This window comes from Sminthopsis crassicaudata, chromosome 1, assembly GCF_048593235.1.
Source record: "Sminthopsis crassicaudata isolate SCR6 chromosome 1, ASM4859323v1, whole genome shotgun sequence".
Taxonomy (NCBI): Eukaryota; Metazoa; Chordata; class Mammalia; order Dasyuromorphia; family Dasyuridae; genus Sminthopsis; species Sminthopsis crassicaudata.
Window position 1 is genome coordinate 51,488,690 of NC_133617.1, and position 23,635 is coordinate 51,512,324.

The window sequence follows — 23,635 nt, forward strand, 5'->3', positions numbered from 1 at the left end:
GATTTAAACCATCAACAAATAAGCCTTAGACGGGATAAATGGGAGGTAATCAATGTAGGGGAGGCACAAGGATTTTAAAAAGACTAGAAGGGGGTTTTTGCTGGGACTTTGGGAAACCCAGGGGGTAGGGAGGAGAAGGGGGAACATTCCAGGCATGGGGACAAGCAGGAGATATGGTAGGAGTTTGGAGATGGGACTGTATTGATCGGGGTGGGGATCCTTAACCTGAGACCCTCCTGTTTGTTTTCTTGACTGGGGAAAAAATGCCATTTTTATCCTTAGGAACTTTTAGGTTCCATTGTATTCCTGTAGCTTTTATTCATTTTAAAATCCAATTTGGAGAAGGGCTTCCTTTACCAGCTTCACCACCAAAGGGGTCCAGGATCCCAGGGCAAGATTCTCCTCCTTCTGGGCTTCAGCTTGACCTAACTGGTCTCTAAGGTCAAGGATCTCATGATTCTCTGAATTAGGGAATTTTAGGATTTAGACCCAGAAAGAAACCAGTATGTCAGAGCTGGGAGGGCCCTTAGAACTGAGAATATCAGGGCTAATAGGGTCTTTAGACTGCAGAATGTCAAGGCTGGTAGAGTTTTAGAACAGAGGATATCAGAGCTGAGAGGTCCCTCAGAACCCAAGATGGAGTTTAGAGATCAGCCTTTTGATACCAAATCCAGTGTTCTCTCTAAGTGCTGTGGGAGCCCCAGGGCTGGGACTGGAAGGGAACAGAAGGCCCAGAGCTGGGAATGGGGACGCTCGGACCACATTAGGTTAGATTCAGACTGACCCTTCTCTTTCTGCTTTTCAGAGTGCGGCTGCAGCGCCTAGCCCAGTGATGGGGGGCATGGCGCCCAGTGATGGGATGCCCATGCCAGCTGGCTTCTTCCAGGTACCACAATAGGGCGGTCTCCTGGGGAGCAGAATGGGGTGGGGCCCGGACTTATCCTTTGGCAGCTTCAAGGATGAGGCCATGGAGACAGTAAAGTGAATTTTTTCTCATTGCATAGGGCTCTGGGATGTGTGTTTGTGAGAGAGAGCAAATGATATGTGTGTCTGAGAGGGGGGAAGGGAGAGAGAAGGAGGAGAAAGAGAAGGAAAGGAGGAGAGAGAGTAGAAGAGAAGAGAGAGAGAAATGGAAAAAGGGGGTGTGGGGGTGTAGGGTCTACTTGTGTGAGTCAGAGCAGCATGGAAGCTATGGCCGTGTATTTGTATAAGAGAGAAAAAAGATAGGGCCTGCCGTGGAGGAGGCTTGTGTAAGAGAGGCGCAGTCTGTCGGTGAGCTAGAGAGGCAGAATGTGGGTGTATGTGTTGGTGAGACATAGAACTGGGGGGGCTGTGGGCATGTATGCAGAGAGGGAGAGGTATGGGGGCATCTCTGTGTGGGAGGGGGATCTGTGGGAGAGAAAGGCCCGAGGTCTTTGTGGCTCTGGGGTCTGTATGTTTGTAAGAGAGAAAGCAGCATGGGGTCTCTCGACTTGGATGTGAACGAGAGCCACGGGGTTTGTGTGTGGGAGAGAGAAAGAAATCAGCAGGAGGATGTATGTTATGGGGGGAGGGAAGGAGAGAGGGAGGTACGTATCCAAGATGGGTTGATAGCAAGGCATGGGGGGCATGGGGTTTGGGGATATAAAGGGCAGGGGCATCTGTAGGGGAGAGGGGGTGAGAAAAGGAGAGAGGAGGATGTGAGAGAGAGCTGTGGGGTCTGTATGGGAAAGAGAGGAGGGCTAAGAAGCATGAAGTCTAGGGAATATGGAGGCATCTGTTTATGGGGGAAGGGTGGGGGAGCAGATCTATGGAGGGTAGGGGTCTGTGTGTGAGGGGGATGGGGGCTCAGAGACTAGGAGAAAAAGTCTAGAAGTGGGTTTAGAGACTGAAAGAGAGAAGCTTGAGGTCTGTATGAGAAAGGGAGAAATAAAAGGGAAGGTCTTTGTACACCAGGGAGAGAGAGATCAGATTCTTTGGGGGTCCTCTGGGGTGGAGAAGTTGGGGGGTATGAGAAGTGGGGGGAGAGGAGGGTATTGGGTCCCTTGGTGTGTGAAAAAAGCATGAAGTCTGTGAGAGAGAAGGAAGGAAGGGGGAATAAGGGTCTGTATGTGAGATTTGTGAGAAAGGAGAGAAACAGTGAGAGAACATAGTATGTGGGGTCTCTTGTGAGCAAGAGAGGTGTTGGGGGGTGTAGGGATGGTGGGGAAGGGATGGAAGTTGAGTGATGGTATATATGTGTCAGGAAGCCAGAGGTTCCACATTCAGAAAATTGGAGCTGTGGGTCTCAGCTACTCTAATTCAATGATAATTTAGGTAGAAGGCCTCTTGGAACAGCTTTGTGGTACAGCAACCTGAAATCAGGAGTCAGACCTGAGTTCAAATCCTCCCTCAGACATTTATTAACTGGGCAAGTCACTTAACTCTGCCTCCAAAAAAAAAAAAAAAAAAAAAAAAAAAAAAAGAAGGAAAACTATTGGATTTCCTGGCCATCTTGCATTCTTGTCAGTGATCTGGTCAAGGAAGCTTGGACCAGAGATGATGGATAGCTGGGAGAGTTGCCTAAATGCACTGGAGAGACCAGAACACTGAGCTGGTCCCACCAAGATGTATTTAGTAGAGATACATGTAAAGTCCTACAAGTTGAAGAAATCAGCTTCTTAAATACAGGATAAAAACAATCATGATGGTAATGGCCTTAAAGACCGAAGAACTCTTCATATACATTATTTGAATTTCATTAAAACATCGAGGAAGGTTTGGCCCCCCATGTTCTTTATTTTCCACCTCAGGTTCATAAAGCTAATTGTTAGGGAGGCTTCAGAGGAGGCATTCGAACCATGAATTTCATGTTCCTGAGTTGAGCCCCAGAATCTAATGCTCTGCAATACACAGAAGTTTGCTTGACAAAGATCTTGGGGTCCTTGTGGATGCCAGGTTCAGGATGAAATCAGTGATGTGATAGCCAAAAAAAGCTGAGAAAGCCTTAGACTTGCACTGAAACATTGTAAAAGAATTCTGCTACTTTCTGTCTCAGGCCACGTCAGAGATACTATGTACCCTTCTAGATGCTACATTTTAGGATGTTCAGAGAGAACCCAGAGGATAGTGATCAGCATGAGGAAGTGCCTCAGATCCACGACAGTATGAGAACCAATTAAAATAAGTGGGGATGTTCATCACCTGGAAAATCACAAGACACAGGAGAAACCTATATCTTTGGGACTCTGAAGGGCCATCCTGTGAAGATGGAGGGATCAGTTCCAGAGACGAATTAGGGGGAGGGGGTTGTGGATTGAGCTTGACAGAGAAAAAGCTTCCTAACCGTTAGAGCCGCCCCCGAGTAGAACCGGCCGGCTTGGCAGGGAGTGGGGCCCCTTGGGCGAGGGCTAAGGATGTGGTAGAGACAGTTCTTGTTGATAGATGGGCTGCTGAGGCTGCCCTGGGAGGACCCTGCTCTGAGAGCCCGGGCTTCTGACAGAAGGGGGAGTGTGTGTGTGAGTGTGCAAACGTGTGTGAATGAGAGATGTGTTGCTCTATGAGACAGGGATGCATGAGGTGGGGGAGCGTGGGTCTGTGGGAGTGAAAGGGAGAAGAAAAGAAAGGAGGGGATTGAGTCAGAGAGAGGAGGGCGTGATGTCTCTGTGTGTGAGGGGGAGGTGGAGACCGAGACCTGGGATCTGTGTGTGAGAGAGGAGTGTAGATGTGTATTGTGAGTATGTGAGAGGAGTGTAGACATGTATTTGTGTGTGAGAGAGGAGTGTAGATGTGTATTTGTGTGTGTGAGAGGAGTGTAGACATGTATTTGTGTGTGAGAGAGGAGTGTAGACGTGTATTTCTGTGTGAGAGGAGTGTAGACGTGTATTTGTGTGTGAGAGGAGTGTAGATGTGTATGTGTGTGAGAGAGGAGTGTAGATGTGTATTTGTGTGTGAGAGAGGAGTGTAGATGTGTATTTGTGTGTGAGAGAGGAGTATAGACGTGTATTTGTGTGTGAGAGAGGAGTGTAGACGTGTATTTGTGTGTGAGAGGAGTGTAGACGTGTGTGTGTGTGAGAGAGGAGTGTAGACGTGTATTTGTGTGTGAGAGGAGACATGTATTTGTGTGTGAGAGGAGTGTAGATGTGTATTTGTGTGTGAGAGGAGTGTAGACGTGTATTTGTGTGTGAGAGGAGTGTAGATGTGTATTTGTGTGTGAGAGAGGAGTGTAGACGTGTATTTGTGTGTGAGAGAGGAGTGTAGATGTGTATTTGTGTGTGAGAGAGGAGTGTAGACATGTATTTGTGTGTGAGAGGAGTGTAGATGTGTATTTGTGTGTGAGAGGAATGTAGACGTGTATTTGTGTGTGAGAGAGGAGTGTAGACATGTATTTGTGTGTGAGAGGAGTGTAGACGTGTGTGTGTGTGAGAGAGTAGTGTAGATGTGTATTTGTGTGTGAGAGAGGAGTGTAGATGTGTATTTGTGTGTGAGAGAGGAGTGTAGATGTGTATTTGTGTGTGTGAGAGGAGTGTAGACGTGTATTTGTGTGTGAGAGAAGTGTAGACGTGTATTTGTGTGTGAGAGAGGAGTGTAGATGTGTATTTGTGTGTGAGAGGAGTGTAGACGTGTATTTGTGTGTGAGAGGAGTGTAGACGTGTATTTGTGTGTGAGAGAGGAGTGTATATGTGTATTTGTGTGTGAGAGAGGAGTGTAGACGTGTATTTGTGTGTGAGAGAGGAGTGTAGATGTGTATTTGTGTGTGAGAGAGGAGTGTAGACATGTATTTGTGTGTGAGAGGAGTGTAGATGTGTATTTGTGTGTGAGAGGAGTGTAGACGTGTGTGTGTGAGAGAGAGTAGTGTAGATGTGTATTTGTGTGTGAGAGAGGAGTGTAGACGTGTATTTGTGTGTGAGAGAGGAGTGTAGATGTGTATTTGTGTGTGTGAGAGGAGTGTAGACGTGTATTTGTGTGTGAGAGAAGTGTAGACGTGTATTTGTGTGTGAGAGAGGAGTGTAGATGTGTATTTGTGTGTGAGAGGAGTGTAGACGTGTATTTGTGTGTGAGAGGAGTGTAGACGTGTATTTGTGTGTGAGAGGAGTGTATATGTGTATTTGTGTGTGAGAGAGGAGTGTAGACGTGTATTTGTGTGTGAGAGAGGAGTGTAGATGTGTATTTGTGTGTGAGAGAGGAGTGTAGACGTGTATTTGTGTGTGAGAGAGGAGTGTAGACGTGTATTTGTGTGTGAGAGAGGAGTGTAGACATGTATTTGTGTGTGAGAGGAGTGTAGACGTGTGTGTGTGTGAGAGAGGAGTGTAGATGTGTATTTGTGTGTGAGAGAGGAGTGCAGATGTGTATTTGTGTGTGAGAGGAGTGTAGACGTGTGTGTGTGTGAGAGAGGAGTGTAGATGTGTATTTGTGTGTGTGAGAGGAGTGTAGACGTGTGTGTGTGTGAGAGAGAGGAGTGTAGATGTGTATTTGTGTGTGAGAGAGGAGTGTAGATGTGTATTTGTGTATGAGAGAGGAGACATGTATTTGTGTGTCTGGGAGACAGGAGGGAGAGATGTGTGTTTCTGTGAGAGGAGTGTAGATGTGTATTTGTGTGTGAGAGAGGAGTGTAGATGTGTATTTGTGTATGAGAGGAGTGTAGACGTGTGTGTGTGAGAGAGGAGTGTAGATGTGTATTTGTGTGTGAGACAGGAGTGTAGATGTGTATTTGTGTGTGAGAGGAGTGTAGATGTGTATTTGTGTGAGAGAGGAGTGTAGATGTGTATTTGTGTGAGAGAGGAGTGTAGATGTGTATTTGTGTGTGTGAGAGGAGTGTAGACGTGTGTGTGTGTGAGAGAGGAGTGTAGATGTGTATTTGTGTGTGAGAGAGGAGTGCAGATGTGTATTTGTGTGTGAGAGAGGAGTGTAGACGTGTATTTGTGTGTGAGAGGAGTGTAGACGTGTATTTGTGTGTGAGAGAGGAGTGTAGACGTGTATTTGTGTGTGAGAGGAGTGTAGACGTGTATTTGTGTGTGAGAGAGGAGTGTAGACGTGTATTTGTGTGTGAGAGGAGTGTAGACGTGTATTTGTGTGTGAGAGGAGTGTAGATGTGTGTGTGTGTGAGAGAGGAGTGTAGATGTGTATTTGTGTGTGAGAGAGGAGTGTAGATGTGTATTTGTGTGTGAGAGAGGAGTGTAGATGTGTATTTGTGTGAGAGAGGAGTGTAGACGTGTATTTGTGTGTGAGAGGAGTGTAGACGTGTGTGTGTGTGAGAGAGGAGTGTAGATGTGTATTTGTGTGTGAGAGAGGAGTGTAGATGTGTATTTGTGTGTGAGAGAGGAGTATAGACGTGTTTTTGTGTGTGAGAGAGGAGTGTAGACGTGTATTTGTGTGTGAGAGGAGTGTAGACGTGTGTGTGTGTGAGAGAGGAGTGTAGATGTGTATTTGTGTGTGTGAGAGGAGTGTAGACGTGTATTTGTGTGTGAGAGAGGAGTGTAGACGTGTATTTGTGTGTGAGAGGAGTGTAGACGTGTATTTGTGTGTGAGAGAGGAGTGTAGACGTGTATTTGTGTGTGAGAGAGGAGTGTAGATGTGTATTTGTGTGTGAGAGGAGTGTAGACGTGTATTTGTGTGTGAGAGAGGAGTGTAGATGTGTATTTGTGTGTGAGAGAGGAGTGTAGATGTGTATTTGTGTGTGAGAGGAGTGTAGACGTGTATTTGTGTGTGAGAGAGGAGTGTAGACGTGTATTTGTGTGTGAGAGGAGTGTAGACGTGTGTGTGTGAGAGAGGAGTGTAGACGTGTATTTGTGTGTGAGAGGAGTGTAGACGTGTATTTGTGTGTGAGAGAGGAGTGTAGATGTGTATTTGTGTATGAGAGGAGTGTAGACGTGTGTGTGTGTGAGAGAGGAGTGTAGATGTGTATTTGTGTGTGTGAGAGGAGTGTAGACGTGTATTTGTGTGTGAGAGGAGTGTAGATGTGTGTGTGTGTGAGAGAGGAGTGTAGATGTGTATTTGTGTGTGTGAGAGGAGTGTAGACGTGTATTTGTGTGTGAGAGGAGTGTAGATGTGTGTGTGTGTGAGAGAGGAGTGTAGATGTGTATTTGTGTGTGAGAGGAGTGTAGACGTGTGTGTGTGTGAGAGAGGAGTGTAGACGTGTGTGTGTGTGAGAGAGGAGTGTAGATGTGTATTTGTGTGTGAGAGAGGAGTGTAGATGTGTATTTGTGTGTGTGAGAGGAGTGTAGACGTGTATTTGTGTGTGAGAGAGGAGTGTAGACGTGTATTTGTGTGTGAGAGGAGACATGTATTTGTGTGTGAGAGGAGTGTAGACGTGTATTTGTGTGTGAGAGAGGAGTGTAGATGTGTATTTGTGTATGAGAGGAGTGTAGACGTGTGTGTGTGAGAGAGGAGTGTAGATGTGTATTTGTGTGTGTGAGAGGAGTGTAGACGTGTATTTGTGTGTGAGAGAGGAGTGTAGACGTGTATTTGTGTGTGAGAGGAGACATGTATTTGTGTGTGAGAGGAGTGTAGACGTGTATTTGTGTGTGAGAGAGGAGTGTAGACGTGTATTTGTGTGTGAGAGGAGACATGTATTTGTGTGTGAGAGGAGTGTAGACGTGTATTTGTGTGTGAGAGAGGAGTGTAGATGTGTATTTGTGTATGAGAGGAGTGTAGACGTGTGTGTGTGTGAGAGAGGAGTGTAGATGTGTATTTGTGTGTGAGAGAGGAGTGTAGACATGTATTTGTGTGTGTGAGAGGAGTGTAGACGTGTATTTGTGTGTGAGAGAGGAGTGTAGACGTGTGTGTGTGTGAGAGAGGAGTGTAGATGTGTATTTGTGTATGAGAGAGGAGACATGTATTTGTGTGTCTGGGAGACAGGAGGGAGAGATGTGTGTTTCTGTGAGAGGAGTGTAGATGTGTATTTGTGTGTGAGAGAGGAGTGTAGACGTGTATTTGTGTGTGAGAGAGGAGTGTAGATGTGTATTTGTGTATGAGAGGAGTGTAGACGTGTGTGTGTGAGAGAGGAGTGTAGATGTGTATTTGTGTGTGAGACAGGAGTGTAGATGTGTATTTGTGTGTGAGAGGAGTGTAGATGTGTATTTGTGTGAGAGAGGAGTGTAGATGTGTATTTGTGTGAGAGAGGAGTGTAGATGTGTATTTGTGTGTGAGAGAGGAGTGTAGATGTGTATTTGTGTATGAGAGGAGTGTAGACGTGTATTTGTGTGTGAGAGAGGAGTGTAGATGTGTATTTGTGTATGAGAGGAGTGTAGACGTGTGTGTGTGAGAGAGGAGTGTAGATGTGTATTTGTGTGTGAGACAGGAGTGTAGATGTGTATTTGTGTGTGAGAGGAGTGTAGATGTGTATTTGTGTGAGAGAGGAGTGTAGATGTGTATTTGTGTGAGAGAGGAGTGTAGATGTGTATTTGTGTGTGAGACAGGAGTGTAGACGTGTATTTGTGTGTGAGAGAGGAGTGTAGATGTGTATTTGTGTGTGAGACAGGAGTGTAGACGTGTATTTGTGTGTGTGAGAGGAGTGTAGATGTGTATTTGTGTGTGTGAGAGGAGTGTAGACGTGTATTTGTGTGTGAGAGGAGTGTAGATGTGTGTGTGTGTGAGAGAGGAGTGTAGATGTGTATTTGTGTGTGTGAGAGGAGTGTAGACGTGTATTTGTGTGTGAGAGGAGTGTAGATGTGTGTGTGTGTGAGAGAGGAGTGTAGATGTGTATTTGTGTGTGAGAGGAGTGTAGACGTGTGTGTGTGTGAGAGAGGAGTGTAGACGTGTGTGTGTGTGAGAGAGGAGTGTAGATGTGTATTTGTGTGTGAGAGAGGAGTGTAGATGTGTATTTGTGTGTGTGAGAGGAGTGTAGACGTGTATTTGTGTGTGAGAGAGGAGTGTAGACGTGTATTTGTGTGTGAGAGGAGACATGTATTTGTGTGTGAGAGGAGTGTAGACGTGTATTTGTGTGTGAGAGAGGAGTGTAGATGTGTATTTGTGTATGAGAGGAGTGTAGACGTGTGTGTGTGTGAGAGAGGAGTGTAGATGTGTATTTGTGTGTGTGAGAGGAGTGTAGACGTGTATTTGTGTGTGAGAGAGGAGTGTAGACGTGTATTTGTGTGTGAGAGGAGACATGTATTTGTGTGTGAGAGGAGTGTAGACGTGTATTTGTGTGTGAGAGAGGAGTGTAGACGTGTATTTGTGTGTGAGAGGAGACATGTATTTGTGTGTGAGAGGAGTGTAGACGTGTATTTGTGTGTGAGAGAGGAGTGTAGATGTGTATTTGTGTATGAGAGGAGTGTAGACGTGTGTGTGTGTGAGAGAGGAGTGTAGATGTGTATTTGTGTGTGAGAGAGGAGTGTAGATGTGTATTTGTGTGTGTGAGAGGAGTGTAGACGTGTGTGTGTGTGAGAGAGGAGTGTAGATGTGTATTTGTGTGTGTGAGAGGAGTGTAGACGTGTGTGTGTGTGAGAGAGGAGTGTAGATGTGTATTTGTGTGTGAGAGAGGAGTGTAGATGTGTATTTGTGTGTGAGAGAGGAGTGTAGATGTGTATTTGTGTATGAGAGAGGAGACATGTATTTGTGTGTCTGGGAGACAGGAGGGAGAGATGTGTGTTTCTGTGAGAGGAGTGTAGATGTGTATTTGTGTGTGAGAGGAGTGTAGACGTGTGTGTGTGTGAGAGAGGAGTGTAGATGTGTATTTGTGTGTGTGAGAGGAGTGTAGACGTGTATTTGTGTGTGAGAGAGGAGTGTAGACGTGTATTTGTGTGTGAGAGGAGTGTAGACGTGTATTTGTGTGTGAGAGAGGAGTGTAGACGTGTATTTGTGTGTGAGAGAGGAGTGTAGATGTGTATTTGTGTGTGAGAGGAGTGTAGACGTGTATTTGTGTGTGAGAGAGGAGTGTAGATGTGTATTTGTGTGTGAGAGAGGAGTGTAGATGTGTATTTGTGTGTGAGAGGAGTGTAGACGTGTATTTGTGTGTGAGAGAGGAGTGTAGACGTGTATTTGTGTGTGAGAGGAGTGTAGACGTGTGTGTGTGAGAGAGGAGTGTAGACGTGTATTTGTGTGTGAGAGGAGTGTAGACGTGTATTTGTGTGTGAGAGAGGAGTGTAGATGTGTATTTGTGTATGAGAGGAGTGTAGACGTGTGTGTGTGTGAGAGAGGAGTGTAGATGTGTATTTGTGTGTGTGAGAGGAGTGTAGACGTGTATTTGTGTGTGAGAGGAGTGTAGATGTGTGTGTGTGTGAGAGAGGAGTGTAGATGTGTATTTGTGTGTGTGAGAGGAGTGTAGACGTGTATTTGTGTGTGAGAGGAGTGTAGATGTGTGTGTGTGTGAGAGAGGAGTGTAGATGTGTATTTGTGTGTGAGAGGAGTGTAGACGTGTGTGTGTGTGAGAGAGGAGTGTAGATGTGTATTTGTGTGTGAGAGAGGAGTGTAGATGTGTATTTGTGTATGAGAGAGGAGACATGTATTTGTGTGTCTGGGAGACAGGAGGGAGAGATGTGTGTTTCTGTGAGAGGAGTGTAGATGTGTATTTGTGTGTGAGAGAGGAGTGTAGATGTGTATTTGTGTGTGAGAGAGGAGTGTAGATGTGTATTTGTGTATGAGAGAGGAGACATGTATTTGTGTGTCTGGGAGACAGGAGGGAGAGATGTGTGTTTCTGTGAGAGGAGTGTAGATGTGTATTTGTGTGTGAGAGGAGTGTAGACGTGTGTGTGTGTGAGAGAGGAGTGTAGATGTGTATTTGTGTGTGTGAGAGGAGTGTAGACGTGTATTTGTGTGTGAGAGAGGAGTGTAGACGTGTATTTGTGTGTGAGAGGAGTGTAGACGTGTATTTGTGTGTGAGAGAGGAGTGTAGACGTGTATTTGTGTGTGAGAGAGGAGTGTAGATGTGTATTTGTGTGTGAGAGGAGTGTAGACGTGTATTTGTGTGTGAGAGAGGAGTGTAGATGTGTATTTGTGTGTGAGAGAGGAGTGTAGATGTGTATTTGTGTGTGAGAGGAGTGTAGACGTGTATTTGTGTGTGAGAGAGGAGTGTAGACGTGTATTTGTGTGTGAGAGGAGTGTAGACGTGTGTGTGTGAGAGAGGAGTGTAGACGTGTATTTGTGTGTGAGAGGAGTGTAGACGTGTATTTGTGTGTGAGAGAGGAGTGTAGATGTGTATTTGTGTATGAGAGGAGTGTAGACGTGTGTGTGTGTGAGAGAGGAGTGTAGATGTGTATTTGTGTGTGTGAGAGGAGTGTAGACGTGTATTTGTGTGTGAGAGGAGTGTAGATGTGTGTGTGTGTGAGAGAGGAGTGTAGATGTGTATTTGTGTGTGTGAGAGGAGTGTAGACGTGTATTTGTGTGTGAGAGGAGTGTAGATGTGTGTGTGTGTGAGAGAGGAGTGTAGATGTGTATTTGTGTGTGAGAGGAGTGTAGACGTGTGTGTGTGTGAGAGAGGAGTGTAGATGTGTATTTGTGTGTGAGAGAGGAGTGTAGATGTGTATTTGTGTATGAGAGAGGAGACATGTATTTGTGTGTCTGGGAGACAGGAGGGAGAGATGTGTGTTTCTGTGAGAGGAGTGTAGATGTGTATTTGTGTGTGAGAGAGGAGTGTAGATGTGTATTTGTGTATGAGAGGAGTGTAGACGTGTGTGTGTGAGAGAGGAGTGTAGATGTGTATTTGTGTGTGAGACAGGAGTGTAGATGTGTATTTGTGTGTGAGAGGAGTGTAGATGTGTATTTGTGTGAGAGAGGAGTGTAGATGTGTATTTGTGTGAGAGAGGAGTGTAGATGTGTATTTGTGTGTGTGAGAGGAGTGTAGACGTGTGTGTGTGTGAGAGAGGAGTGTAGATGTGTATTTGTGTGTGAGAGAGGAGTGCAGATGTGTATTTGTGTGTGAGAGAGGAGTGTAGACGTGTATTTGTGTGTGAGAGGAGTGTAGACGTGTATTTGTGTGTGAGAGAGGAGTGTAGACGTGTATTTGTGTGTGAGAGGAGTGTAGACGTGTATTTGTGTGTGAGAGAGGAGTGTAGACGTGTATTTGTGTGTGAGAGGAGTGTAGACGTGTATTTGTGTGTGAGAGGAGTGTAGATGTGTGTGTGTGTGAGAGAGGAGTGTAGATGTGTATTTGTGTGTGAGAGAGGAGTGTAGATGTGTATTTGTGTGTGAGAGAGGAGTGTAGATGTGTATTTGTGTGAGAGAGGAGTGTAGACGTGTATTTGTGTGTGAGAGGAGTGTAGACGTGTGTGTGTGTGAGAGAGGAGTGTAGATGTGTATTTGTGTGTGAGAGAGGAGTGTAGATGTGTTTTTGTGTGTGAGAGAGGAGTGTAGACGTGTATTTGTGTGTGAGAGGAGTGTAGACGTGTGTGTGTGTGAGAGAGGAGTGTAGATGTGTATTTGTGTGAGAGAGGAGTGTAGACGTGTATTTGTGTGTGAGAGAGGAGTGTAGATGTGTATTTGTGTATGAGAGGAGTGTAGATGTGTATTTGTGTGAGAGAGGAGTGTAGATGTGTATTTGTGTGTGAGACAGGAGTGTAGACGTGTATTTGTGTGTGAGAGAGGAGTGTAGATGTGTATTTGTGTGTGAGAGAGGAGTGTAGATGTGTATTTGTGTATGAGAGGAGTGTAGATGTGTATTTGTGTGAGAGAGGAGTGTAGATGTGTATTTGTGTGTGAGACAGGAGTGTAGACGTGTATTTGTGTGTGAGAGAGGAGTGTAGATGTGTATTTGTGTGTGAGAGAGGAGTGTAGATGTGTATTTGTGTGTGAGACAGGAGTGTAGACGTGTATTTGTGTGTGTGAGAGGAGTGTAGATGTGTATTTGTGTGTGTGAGAGGAGTGTAGATGTGTATTTGTGTGTGAGAGAGGAGTGTAGATGTGTATTTGTGTGTGAGAGAGGAGACATGTATTTGTGTGTCTGGGAGACAGGAGGCAGAGATGTGTGTTTCTGTGAGAGGAGAGCACCAGGGCACGTGTGGGTTTGCAGAGAGGAGGTCCATGTGTATGAATGAGAGGAGAAGCCTGGGGAGGGGTGAGAAATCCAGGATGATTGGGGGGAGAAAGACCTGGGGTGTGTATTTGTGAGAAGGGGGTGTGCTGCGGAACTAGGGGGTAGGAAAAAGCGTGAGCTGCGCTAGTGTGGGAGGGCGGGGGTGGGAGAGGTTTGGGCACATGGGGGGGTCTGTGCGAGAGAGCAGGGTTTGGAATGTGCGAAGGGATGGGGTCCATGTGTATGTGAGAAGAGGCCTGGGGCTTGTGGGTGTGGGGCGTTAGGGGTGGTCTGTGTGTGTGAGAGAAGGGAGGTGTGGGGGCTCCTGGGGAGCGGCTGTCTGGGAGGCACACACACGTGGGGGACTCACGTTGTTGGGAAGGTTTCATTTAGTGTGTCTGCGAGTTGTGTGCTCACTGGTCTGTGAAGCCCCACAGCTTCTGTATGTGTGTATGAGACAGACAGACAGACAGACAGAGAGAGAGACAGAGACAGAGAAAAGACAGAAAGACAGAGAAGGGGGGGGGTAAGGGAGGGAGAGGGAGAGAGAGAGAACAACAGAGAGAAAGGGAGGGAGTCAGAAACAGAGGCAGAAATAGAGAAAGACACAGAGAGACAGAAGAGGAAGAGAAAGAAGGAGAGGAGGGAGGGAGAGAAGAGACAGAGAAAAGGAGGGAGGGAGAAAGAGAAAGAGAAAAACAGAAATAGAGACAGAGAGGGAGGGAGAGAAACAAACAGAATTGGGTTTGTGTGTGTGTGGAAAGAGAAACATGCATGGGCTCTGAGAGGAGTATATGGGTGTGTGTGTGTGTGTGTGTGTGTGTGTGTGTGTGTGTGTGTGTGTGTGTGTGCAGCAGAGCCTGCAGGCTGTTGTGTGGATCTCTGCCATCCCATGGTGAACACTCGCCCCCCCCCCAACCAGGAACTGCCTTATAAACTCATCTGTTCTTAATTAGTGCTAATGGGAAACAGAGAGGGGCTTCCTTCCCCTGCTAATCCAATGCTTGGCCTTCTGGGAGGGGCCCAGGCTGGGACTGGAGGTGGGGCGGGTGTGGAGAGGAGAAGGGAGGGGGCCAGAACAGGGCTTTGGGAAGTGGGGGGGTCAGAGGGACTGGAGGGGGGAGGATGAGGAGGAAGAGGATGGGAATGGGCCCTGAGTGAGGGAGGTAAAGAGAGGCAGGGCTGGGGGTGAAAGGACAGCAGGCTTGGGCATGGAGCTGGTTTGGGGAGCTTTGGGCTGCCCCAGGCTCCAGGAAGCTTTCCCTTTCCTTCTCCATCCTACCTCTGGCTTCTCCTGCTTCGGTGCCCCAGGTGGGCAGCCCTCTTCGGCCTGTGCTGGGAGGCAGTACCATCACCCTGTGTGCCCCCAGCACCGGTCCCAGCCCCTGGGGGCCACCGTATCCACTTGGGTCTTTTGCCAGGGGTTTCAGGAGGGTACTCAAGGGCATCACAGACAGCCTGCCAGGGCCCAAGGCCTTAACAACGTAACCCTCTCTGTTCTGCTTTTCCCCCAAGGGCCCTCCTGGCTCTCAGCCGTCTCCACACGCCCAGCCCCCCCCACACAATCCCAACGCCCCCATGATGGGCCCTCATAGTCAGGTAAGGACCTCGTGTGGCTCCAGTCCGGTGGTGTGCCCCCGCAAGGCCCAGCCACCGCCCCCTGCCCGGTGGCCCTCTCCCTTCCTCCTCCCCATCTCTTGCTGGTCCTCTTGGGCTCTTCCTGCACACATCCCCCACTTCTTCCAGGTGTGCCCATTTGCACATGTACATCCCCCCCAGCTCCCATGCATTTACTACTCTCCCAGTGCTCAAGACTCCCACTTTGCCCACATCTCTACACCCACAGACACCATGCTTTGTATCTATTTTACACACGTGTACACAGCCTCAGTCATCCTAGACATGGTGGAGGGACAGGAGCAGAGGGGCAGGAGCCTTGCCCTCCATGTGCCTGAGCCCCGCCTTGGAGCTTTTGTTCCCTCCCCTCCAGGGTGCTCTGACCCTGCACACCCCTCACATACATGACAGGGGGAGCAGAGGCCTCCAGGCCAGGAAGAAGCTACCAGTTAGTCAGGCTTAAGGGGCCATGGGGCCGGGCTCCCCCCAACCTGCCTGAAGGAGCCGCTGACCTCAGTGGCCCCCCTCATTTCTTGCAGCCCTTCATGTCCCCTCGGTACCCAGGAGGACCCCGGCCATCCCTCCGAATGCCAAACCAGGTACACTCCCTTGCCTGATGCAGCCGCTGGGTCTCCTCTGCTGGGGCTCTGGGCCAGGGGGACTGAGGGCTGGAGGGGAGGGTCTGGGCCTGCTCTGCCCCTGGGCCTCATCTTTGCACTCCCTTGTAGCCACCTGTGGGAGTCCCGGGCTCCCAGCCGCTTCTGCCCAATGCCATGGACCCATCCACGAGGGCTCAGGGTGAGTAGCATAGCCAGAGCCCCCCACTCCTCTCGAACCCTGCAGGTGTCCGTGGGGCCTAGCCACAGCTGGGAAAGGACAGCGGAACAGCTGGGAGCCTCCTACTTCTGCGCTCATTAAGCACTTATTGTGTACAGGGCATTGTGCTGAGGGCTGCAGACATAGCTAGAAAGGCAGAGTCCCTGTCCCCAGGGAGTTGCCGGTCAGACACCTGGAGCTGGGGTCAGCGCGCATTTAGGCTGGCTGAGGGAGGGCTGGACGAGAAAGGGGAGTCCAGTCCACGGCCTGGGGAGGCTGCCGGGGAGAGGGTCGGGGTGGGGCAGCCTGGGGGGAGAGGGAAGGCCTAGAGCAGGACTGAAGGGGCGGGAGCTGGCCCCAGGGGGCACTGAGGAGACAGGCTGCCATTGGAGCTCTACCCTGGGCCTGCTGTCCGAACTGTGTTGCCCTTGCTGGGGCGACCCGGGGCTGGCACAACACTGACCTCGGCACCTTCTCTCCCAGGCCATCCAAGCATGGGAGGCCCGATGCAGAGGATGAATCCACCCAGGGGAATGGCGGGGATGGGGCCCCAGGTAAGGAGCGGGCCTTCCTTAGGGGCTGTGGGGCCCAGGCTCGACCCACACTCACAGCCCTGTCTCATTGCTTACAGAATTACGGCAGCGGGATGCGGCCCCCACCCAACGCCCTTGCCGGCCCCGGCATGCCGGGGATGAACATGTAAGGAAGCCTCCCAGGGGTGCTGGCCCCCTTGTGCATTCGTCTCTAGCTGCTGGTGCATGTGCACACGTGTGTGTCTGACTGTATGCTCATGTGCCTCTGGGCTTGTGCACACATATGTATCTGGCTGTATATACACACCTCTCTGGGCTTGTACACACGTGTGTCTGGCTATATACTCATGTGTCTTGGGACTTGTGCACATGTGTGTGGCTATATACACACGTCTCCAAGCTTGTGCACACATGTGTGTCTCTGTATACACACATGTCTTAGGCTTGCATGTGTCATACATGTGTTTGTGCGCGCCCCTAGGCACGCATCGTACAGGGCACGCCCACGTTTACAGGACACCCTGTCCTGGGTGTGTGCTTGTGCGTGTGTGTCCGAGGCGTGCCCATGTCTCTTTGCACATGTGTGTACCTGTGTGTGTTTGTGCCTTCTGGGGGCCAGACAAGCTCCCACATTGGTACCCCTCAGGCTGACCCACCCCTGTCTGTTCCAGGGGTCCAGGAGGACGGGGGCCATGGCCTAACCCCAGTGCCAATTCGGTGAGTCCCTGGCAAGGGATGAGGGGAGCATGGCTGAATGGGACAGACCCTTGGGGGGGGCTCACAGATTTCTCCTGGGAGGGGGTTGGAAAGTAAAAACATTCAGAGCTAATGACTGCTTCCTCCCCTCCCCCAGATAGCATACTCCTCTTCCTCCCCCGGCAACTATGCGGTGAGTCTCTAGGCTGACCTCACTGGATTGGCCAGGGTGGGATGGGAGGTTAGAGTGGATCTGGGCCTGAGGGAGGTCTGAGAGGTCTTAGGTCAGAGTTCAAGGTGAGGCTGAGGTTAGGATGAGGTCAGTTATTGATTAAGGGTATAAGACAATTTAGGACCTCTGTCCTCACTGCTTTTTTACCTCATCCCCTCATGTGTCACAGGGACCCCCAGGAGGAGGCGGCCCCCCTGGAACCCCCATCATGCCCAGTCCTGGAGGTACAGTGGTGTTGGTAGGGGCAGGTGGGAATGATGAAGAAGCCTTATGGGGGGAGGGCACTGGGGGAGGGGAGGAGGAGGAGGGTCTTTGCTCACTCACTTCTCTCCAACTCCCAGACTCAACCAATTCCAGTGAGAGCATGTACACCATGATGAACCCCATTGGGCCAGGCAGCAACAGGCCCAATGTGAGTGACCTCTGCCCCCTCTCAGAGCCCCCTCCCCAGCCTCTGACTTCCCAGTACCCCAACACCCCAACCCTCCCCAGCACCTTTCTATGCTCTGTACTCCACCCACACTGACTCGTTCTCTCTACAGTTCCCGATGGGCCCTGGGCCTGAGGGTCCTATGGCAGCAATGGGGGCAATGGAGCCCCACCACATGAACGGCTCATTAGGTACGTGACTCATCTGTGACATTCTATGTCCTACGCTCCGACATTTCTCCCAGCCCTGACATTCTCTGTTCTAAGGATGCTTCCAACTCTGACGTTCCATGTTCTAAGGGCCTCCTCCTCTGACATATGTTCTAAGGGCCTCCAGCTCTGGTCTCCTGGCTTCTAAGGTCTTCTCCTGAAGGCCGCTGGCTTTTTCCTCCCTCCTTCTCCCCCAACTGCCCCTTTGAGTCCCTTCCCACATTCTGAGGGTCTGAAGGCTGTTCTGTAGTTGGCGAGTTCCCTCTAGTGGTCACACTTTGTCACTACAAGAATAAATCTCTCCACAACTACTTTTTCATGGTAGTGGGCAGGGTCCATCAGTGGGAATGGCTGAGACAGAGGAGTTGCCCCTGCCCTGGGTGGTGGGTACCTGGGTGGGTATCGCTCCAGATTGAAAAGTATAAGGGGAATTTGAGAACCATCAGTCTAGATGCAGAGTGCTCCAAGAGAATTTAGAGAAAGAATTAGACTCAGCATCTGAACAGGCTGCTCCGTCACTGACTTGCTATATGGCCTTAATAAGCCTTTTTGCCTAAGTGTCAGTGTGACAGTCTTTATAACTGGATTTTTCTCAAGTCTCTCCCTGTATTCTAAGATCCCTCCCAGCTCCAACCTCTTTAGTTCTAAAGGCTTTCTCAATTCTAACATTCCATGTTCTAAGGGCCCTCCCAGCTCTGACCTCCTGGGTTCTAAGGGCCCTCCCAGCTCTGACCTCCTGGGTTCTAAGGGCCCTCCCAGCCCTGACCTCCTGGGTTCTAAGGGCCCTTCCAGCTCTGACCTCCTGGGTTCTAAGGGCCCTCCCAGCTCTGACCTCCTGGGTTCTAAGGGCCCTCCCAGCTCTGACCTCCTGGGTTCTAAGGGCCCTCCCAGCCCTGACTTCCTGGGTTCTAAGGGCCCTCCCAGCCCTGACCTCCTGGGTTCTAAGGGCCCTCCCAGCTCTGACCTCCTGGGTTCTAAGGGCCCTCCCAGCTCTGACCTCCTGGGTTCTAAGGGCCCTCCCAGCTCTGACCTCCTGGGTTCTAAGGGCCCTCCCAGCCCTGACTTCCTGGGTTCTAAGGGCCCTCCCAGCCCTGACCTCCCGGGTTCTAAGGGCCCTCCCAGCCCTGACCTCCTGGGTTCTAAGGGCCCTCCCAGCCCTGACCTCCTGGGTTCTAAGGGCCCTCCCAGCTCTGACACCCTGGGTTCTAAGGGCCCTCCCAGCTCTGACCTCCTGGGTTCTAAGGGCCCTCCCAGCCCTGACCTCCTGGGTTCTAAGGGCCCTCCCAGCCCTGACCTCCTGGGTTCTAAGGGCCCTCCCAGCTCTGACCTCCTGGGTTCTAAGGGCCCTCCCAGCTCTGACATCCTGCCTCAGCCTTTTGGATAGCCCCCTTGTCAGAACTAAGTTTGAAAAATAATTCAGGAAATAACATTTCAGTCAGAGGTGAGTAAAAGTCAAGACATTATTTCTTTTCATCTCCAAGTTTACAGACCCCTTGAGATCTGCCCCTAAAGCCCTTGCAGGCTGAGAATCCCCTCAAAGGACCCTTTCTGATGACCTCATGAGGTGGCCCAGGCCTGAAGGCCTTGGATGGAGGGGAGCCAGCTGCCCTCTGCATTTCCTATTGCAGAACTCTGAGGAGCTCTTTCTCCCTGCCAATCCAAGATCAATTCTTCCCCTCTGTCACTTCTCCAAATTATCCCCCTTGTGCTCTTTGGGGCCCAGCAAAACTAGGCCAGGGCCTCTTCCACATGAGAGCCTTTGGATGTTTGAAGATCGTTATCAGCCTGCCCTTCCAACAGAACATGGTGCCCCTGCCCACGCTTACTAGTTCTCTGGCACTCAAGCGAAACGTCTTCATTTCCTCAGTCTTGCCATCCAGACCCAGCTCTGGTTCACCATCTTTCTTAAACGCAAGTTTCAGCACAATGCTCCCATGGGGTCTGAGGGCAAAGGACAATGTCACAGCCATCCCATCCCCTACTTTGTATGCTGATGCAGCTTTAGATTGATTTGGTTCTTTTGGAGATAAATTGGACTCATGCTGATCTTGGGCTTTAATCAACACTTGGATTACTGATACAACTGGAACACAGTTGGTGCTTAATATGTGTGTGGTTTAAAAAAAATAATAGCTTTTCATTTTTCAAAATATAGGCAAGGATAGTTTTCTTTTTTTTTTTTTTTTTTTATTTTTTATTTTATTTTATAATTATAACATTTTTTGACAGTACATATGCATGGGTAATTTTTTACAACATTATCCCTTGCACTTACTTCTATTCAGATTTTTTCCCTTCCTCCCCCAACCCCCTCCCCCTGATGGCAAGCAGTCTTATATATGTTAAATATATTACAGTATAATTTAGATACAATATATGTGTGTAGAACCGAATTTTTTGTTGCACAGGAAGAATTGGATTCAGAAGGTAAAAATAACAGTTTACATTCATTTCCCAGTCCTTTTCTGGATGTAGCTGGTTCTGTCCATCATTAATCAATTGGAATTGGATTAGCTCTTCTCTATGTTGAAGAAATCCACTTCCATCAGCATACATCCTCGTACAGTATCATTGTTGAAGTGTATAATGATCTTCTGGTTCTGCTCGTTTCACTCAGCATCAGTTGATGTAAGTCTCTCCAAGCCTCTCTGTATTTCTCCTGTTGGTCATTTCTTATAGAACAGTAATATTCCATAACATTCATATACCATAGTTTACCCAACCATTCTCCAATTGATGGACATCCATTCATCTTCCAGCTTCTAGCCACTATGAAAAGGGCTGCCACAAACATTTTGGCACATACAGGACCCTTTCCCTTCTCTAGTAGTTCCTTGGGGTATAAGCCCAGTAGTAGTATGGCTGGGTCAAAGGGTATGCACATTTTGATAACTTTTTGGGCATAATTCCAGATTGCTCTCCAGAATGGCAAGGATAGTTTTCAACATTCACCCTTACAAACCCTTGTTCCAAATTTTTCTCCCTCCCTCTTCCCCCCTCCCCAGGATAGCAGGTAATCCAGTATAGACTAAAGATGTACAATTCCTTTAAACATATTTCCACAATTATCATGCTGCACAAGATAAATTGGATCAAAAGGGAAAAAATGAGAAAGAAAAAAGCAAGCAAACAACAACACAAAAGATGAAAATATTATGTCATGATCCACATTCAGTCTCCATAGTTCTCTCTCTGGATGTGAATGACATTTTCCAAGCCAAGTCTATTGGAATTGACCTGAATCACCTCATTGTCCAAAAGAGCCACGTCCATCACAGCTGATCATCACATAATTTTGTTGTTGTTATGAACAATGATCTCTTGGTTCAGCTCATTTCACTTAGTATCAGTCTATGTAAATCTCCCCAGGCCTCTCTGAAATCAGCCTGCTCATCATTTCTTATAGAAATGAGTTTCTTGAGTGACTGCCATACCTTCTTGGGCAGTTGATTTTTATTGAGCACAAGTTAAAAATTGTGTTATTATCCTTGGCATACCACATATTGACTTATATTGACCTAGGGCTGGGAGGGACCTTAATGATCATCCCACTCATTTTACAGAGGAAATCGAAACCTGAAGAAGTTTAAATGTTGTCCAAGATAATCCTGATGATGAGTCAGGATTTTAATTCAGATCCCCTGGCCTAAATTCTCATGTGCACCAAACACATACTGATCTATGGAGATCCTTGTGTATACTGAGATCACCAGATGTGAATTCAAATCTAGTTTCAGACACTTACAAGCTATGTGATCCTGAGCAAGTCCCTTAACCCAGTTTGTATGTTTTCTCATCTGTAAAATGAGTTGGGGAAGGAAGTGCTCTAGTATCCTTGCCAAGAAAATCCCAAATACACAAGACTGAAATGACTGAACAACAGAGAAGAGAGAAGAAAAGAGCAATTTTACCCAACTTGACATAACTCTTCGATCTTATTGAATGGCATTAGGTCAAGGCCAGATCCCTGAGGCATTCAGCTGGAGACTTCCTTCCTTTTTGACATCTCCCTGGTAATTCTTAAACTTTGGAGTCTGTTCTTTATGGATGCCTTCCCACCATAATCCTGCCCTCCTCCTCCATCTATCCCACCAGGAGAACAGAAGAGACTTGGTCAGAAACATAGCTAAAAATCCAGAAACTAAAATTAGAGTTGATTTCCTAATCTCAGAACTCCAAGAAGCTGAAGTTAGTCAAAGTTACCCTCTGCCGGCCTCTACCTGAAAAGCATGCACATTTCACGCTTTTCCCTTTTGGAAAAGTCGGGACCTCTGCCTCTCTAGGCTTATGGTATCCCACCCGTTCTCCCACATGTTTCAGAGATCAGTGATAGCTCCTCAGTGGCCACACCTGCCTGTTAGCCAGCCCCCCAAGTTAGTACTGACTTCATTAAGGGTAATTCAGTACTTTCATCTCCTGATTTATTCCTACCAGCCACACTTTTGTCCTCTCACCCTAAAAATCATTCTTCTTAGTAGACAAACACCTGAACAATCCACCTAGTCTCCATCAGTCATTTGACAAGCGTTTATCAGTCAATAAACTTTTTTTTTTTTTTTAAAGCAGCTACTCTAGGTCAGTCAGGTCTGAGGGGTGTTAAGTGCCATGGGTCTGAGAACAAGAAAAGGCTGTACCCGCAGGCAGTTTATAATCTGGTGAAAACAATGGAGAGGCAGAGAAAGTATATTTGGGTAATGGGGTTTGTTATCTTGGCAGTCCGAGTTGCCCAGTATCACACAGCTAGTAAAGGTCAAGTGTCAGAGGCAGAATTTGAACTCAGATCCTCGTGCTTTCAGGATCAGTGGTCAGATGAAGTAATATTGGAGGCAGGGGTCAGTCTGTCAGGAGTAAGGACTGAGCATCTCCTATGTCCACTGCCCACTTTGCTGCACTGTGGAAAATCTCGGTTCAAATCTGGCCTTAGACACTTAACACTTCTTAGCTGTGTGACCAGGGCATGTTACTTCACCCCAATTACCTCAGGGAAAAAAAGCAAACAAACGTGGGCACGACAGAACTGGGGCTTACATCCGCCTCCAACGCTTCCTGGGTGGGATGTGCGGTGGAGTCACTTAACCTGCGGGTGCCTCGGCTCTCGCAGCTGAATGGGTTGGAGTCACGGCCTCTAAGTTGAGAATCCCTTCTCTGACCTTGCTCTTGCCCCGGTGCGGCTTTTTCTGCTTGTCCTGGGAGCGGCCTGCCCTGGCTCCGGCGCCTCCCTCCCGCCCGGCTCTAGTTGGCTAAGCGGAAGTTGACCTGCTGGCCCGTTCCTCCCTGTCGCCCTCCCGCCTGCTTTTCCTTCCTTCTCAGGATCCTTTCTCTTCAGATTCCCATTTTCTGGGCAGAATCTCTAAGAGAAGGGATAGCTTCTTTCCCAGGTCTCCCTCTTTCCAGCCTTAGTCTTTGTGGGACCCCTTCCACCCAGCGGAAGCGCATCACCCGCGGGATCATCCCGCTTTGGGACACTTATTGTTGTTGAAGTCGGGAAGTTTTTCTTTTCTGAGATCTGTATCTTGGGACCTCCCCCGCCCGGGGCCTGGTTGGGAGAACCCGGAGGCGGGGAGGTCGGCGGGGCTCCCTGGGAGGAGAGGCTGGCCTCCGGAGGCCCGGCCTCCCCCGCCCACAGCCGCGTCCAGCTCTCTGTTTTCCCGCACAGGCTCAGGTGACATGGACGGGTTGTCCAAGGTAAGGGAAGTGCCCGCCGCGCTGATCTGGTGACGCTTTTGGCCTCTGCCCCTTGCTCCTGACCCCCTGCCCTCCAAGCAGCCTCCGGGCCTCTGCCCTCCCCCCACTCCTTCCCCGCCAGTGCCCCTCATCACTGGAGAGACCGCCCCTCGTGGAATCCCCTGCTCCCAGCCCAATCCAAGGCCGGGTGGGCCCCAGGGCGGGGAATGGGGATGGGACCCACTGACCGGGGGGCTCCCCCCACCCCCAGAACTCTCCGAACAACATGGCCGGCATGAGCAACCCCCCAGGCACCCCACGGGACGACGGCGAGATGGGCGGGACCTTCCTCAACCCCTTCCAGAGCGAAAGCGTAAGCGACCGTGCCAACCCTCCCCCCGCGTCGGGCAGGAGGGGCCTCGCGGGCAGGCCCAAGCGCGGTGGCCGGGGGGCCAGAGCAAGACCGTGACCGCCGGGCCGGGCCGAGGGGCACCAGGTGGGAGGGCCGGCCGCGGGCAACCCCTGTTCCTCCCC

General features: G+C 49.2%; 1 protein-coding gene across 13 annotated transcripts in view; it reads left to right on the top strand.

Annotated features, from left to right (window-relative positions):
• Nucleotides 1-23,635, top strand: part of SSBP4 (single stranded DNA binding protein 4) — a 47,979-nt gene that overhangs the window by 23,205 nt on the left and 1,139 nt on the right. For 4 of the 13 annotated variants that reach the window (XM_074302643.1, XM_074302649.1, XM_074302636.1 and 1 more), the window contains 13 exons: nt 806-886; nt 14,420-14,503; nt 15,061-15,120; nt 15,250-15,319; nt 15,821-15,891; nt 15,969-16,036; nt 16,542-16,587; nt 16,724-16,759; nt 16,968-17,022; nt 17,140-17,210; nt 17,341-17,419; nt 23,094-23,122; nt 23,373-23,597. In XM_074302643.1, the coding sequence (XP_074158744.1) occupies nt 806-886; nt 14,420-14,503; nt 15,061-15,120; nt 15,250-15,319; nt 15,821-15,891; nt 15,969-16,036; nt 16,542-16,587; nt 16,724-16,759; nt 16,968-17,022; nt 17,140-17,210; nt 17,341-17,419; nt 23,094-23,122; nt 23,373-23,570 (948 nt within the window). In that variant the 3' untranslated portion in view covers nt 23,571-23,597. Of the gene's footprint in view, nt 1-805; nt 887-14,419; nt 14,504-15,060; nt 15,121-15,249; nt 15,320-15,820; nt 15,892-15,968; nt 16,037-16,541; nt 16,588-16,723; nt 16,760-16,967; nt 17,023-17,139; nt 17,211-17,340; nt 17,435-19,592; nt 19,666-23,093; nt 23,123-23,372; nt 23,598-23,635 lie in introns of those variants that run through there. The other 9 variants (XM_074302702.1, XM_074302663.1, XM_074302669.1 and 6 more) reach the window with 6 other exon arrangements.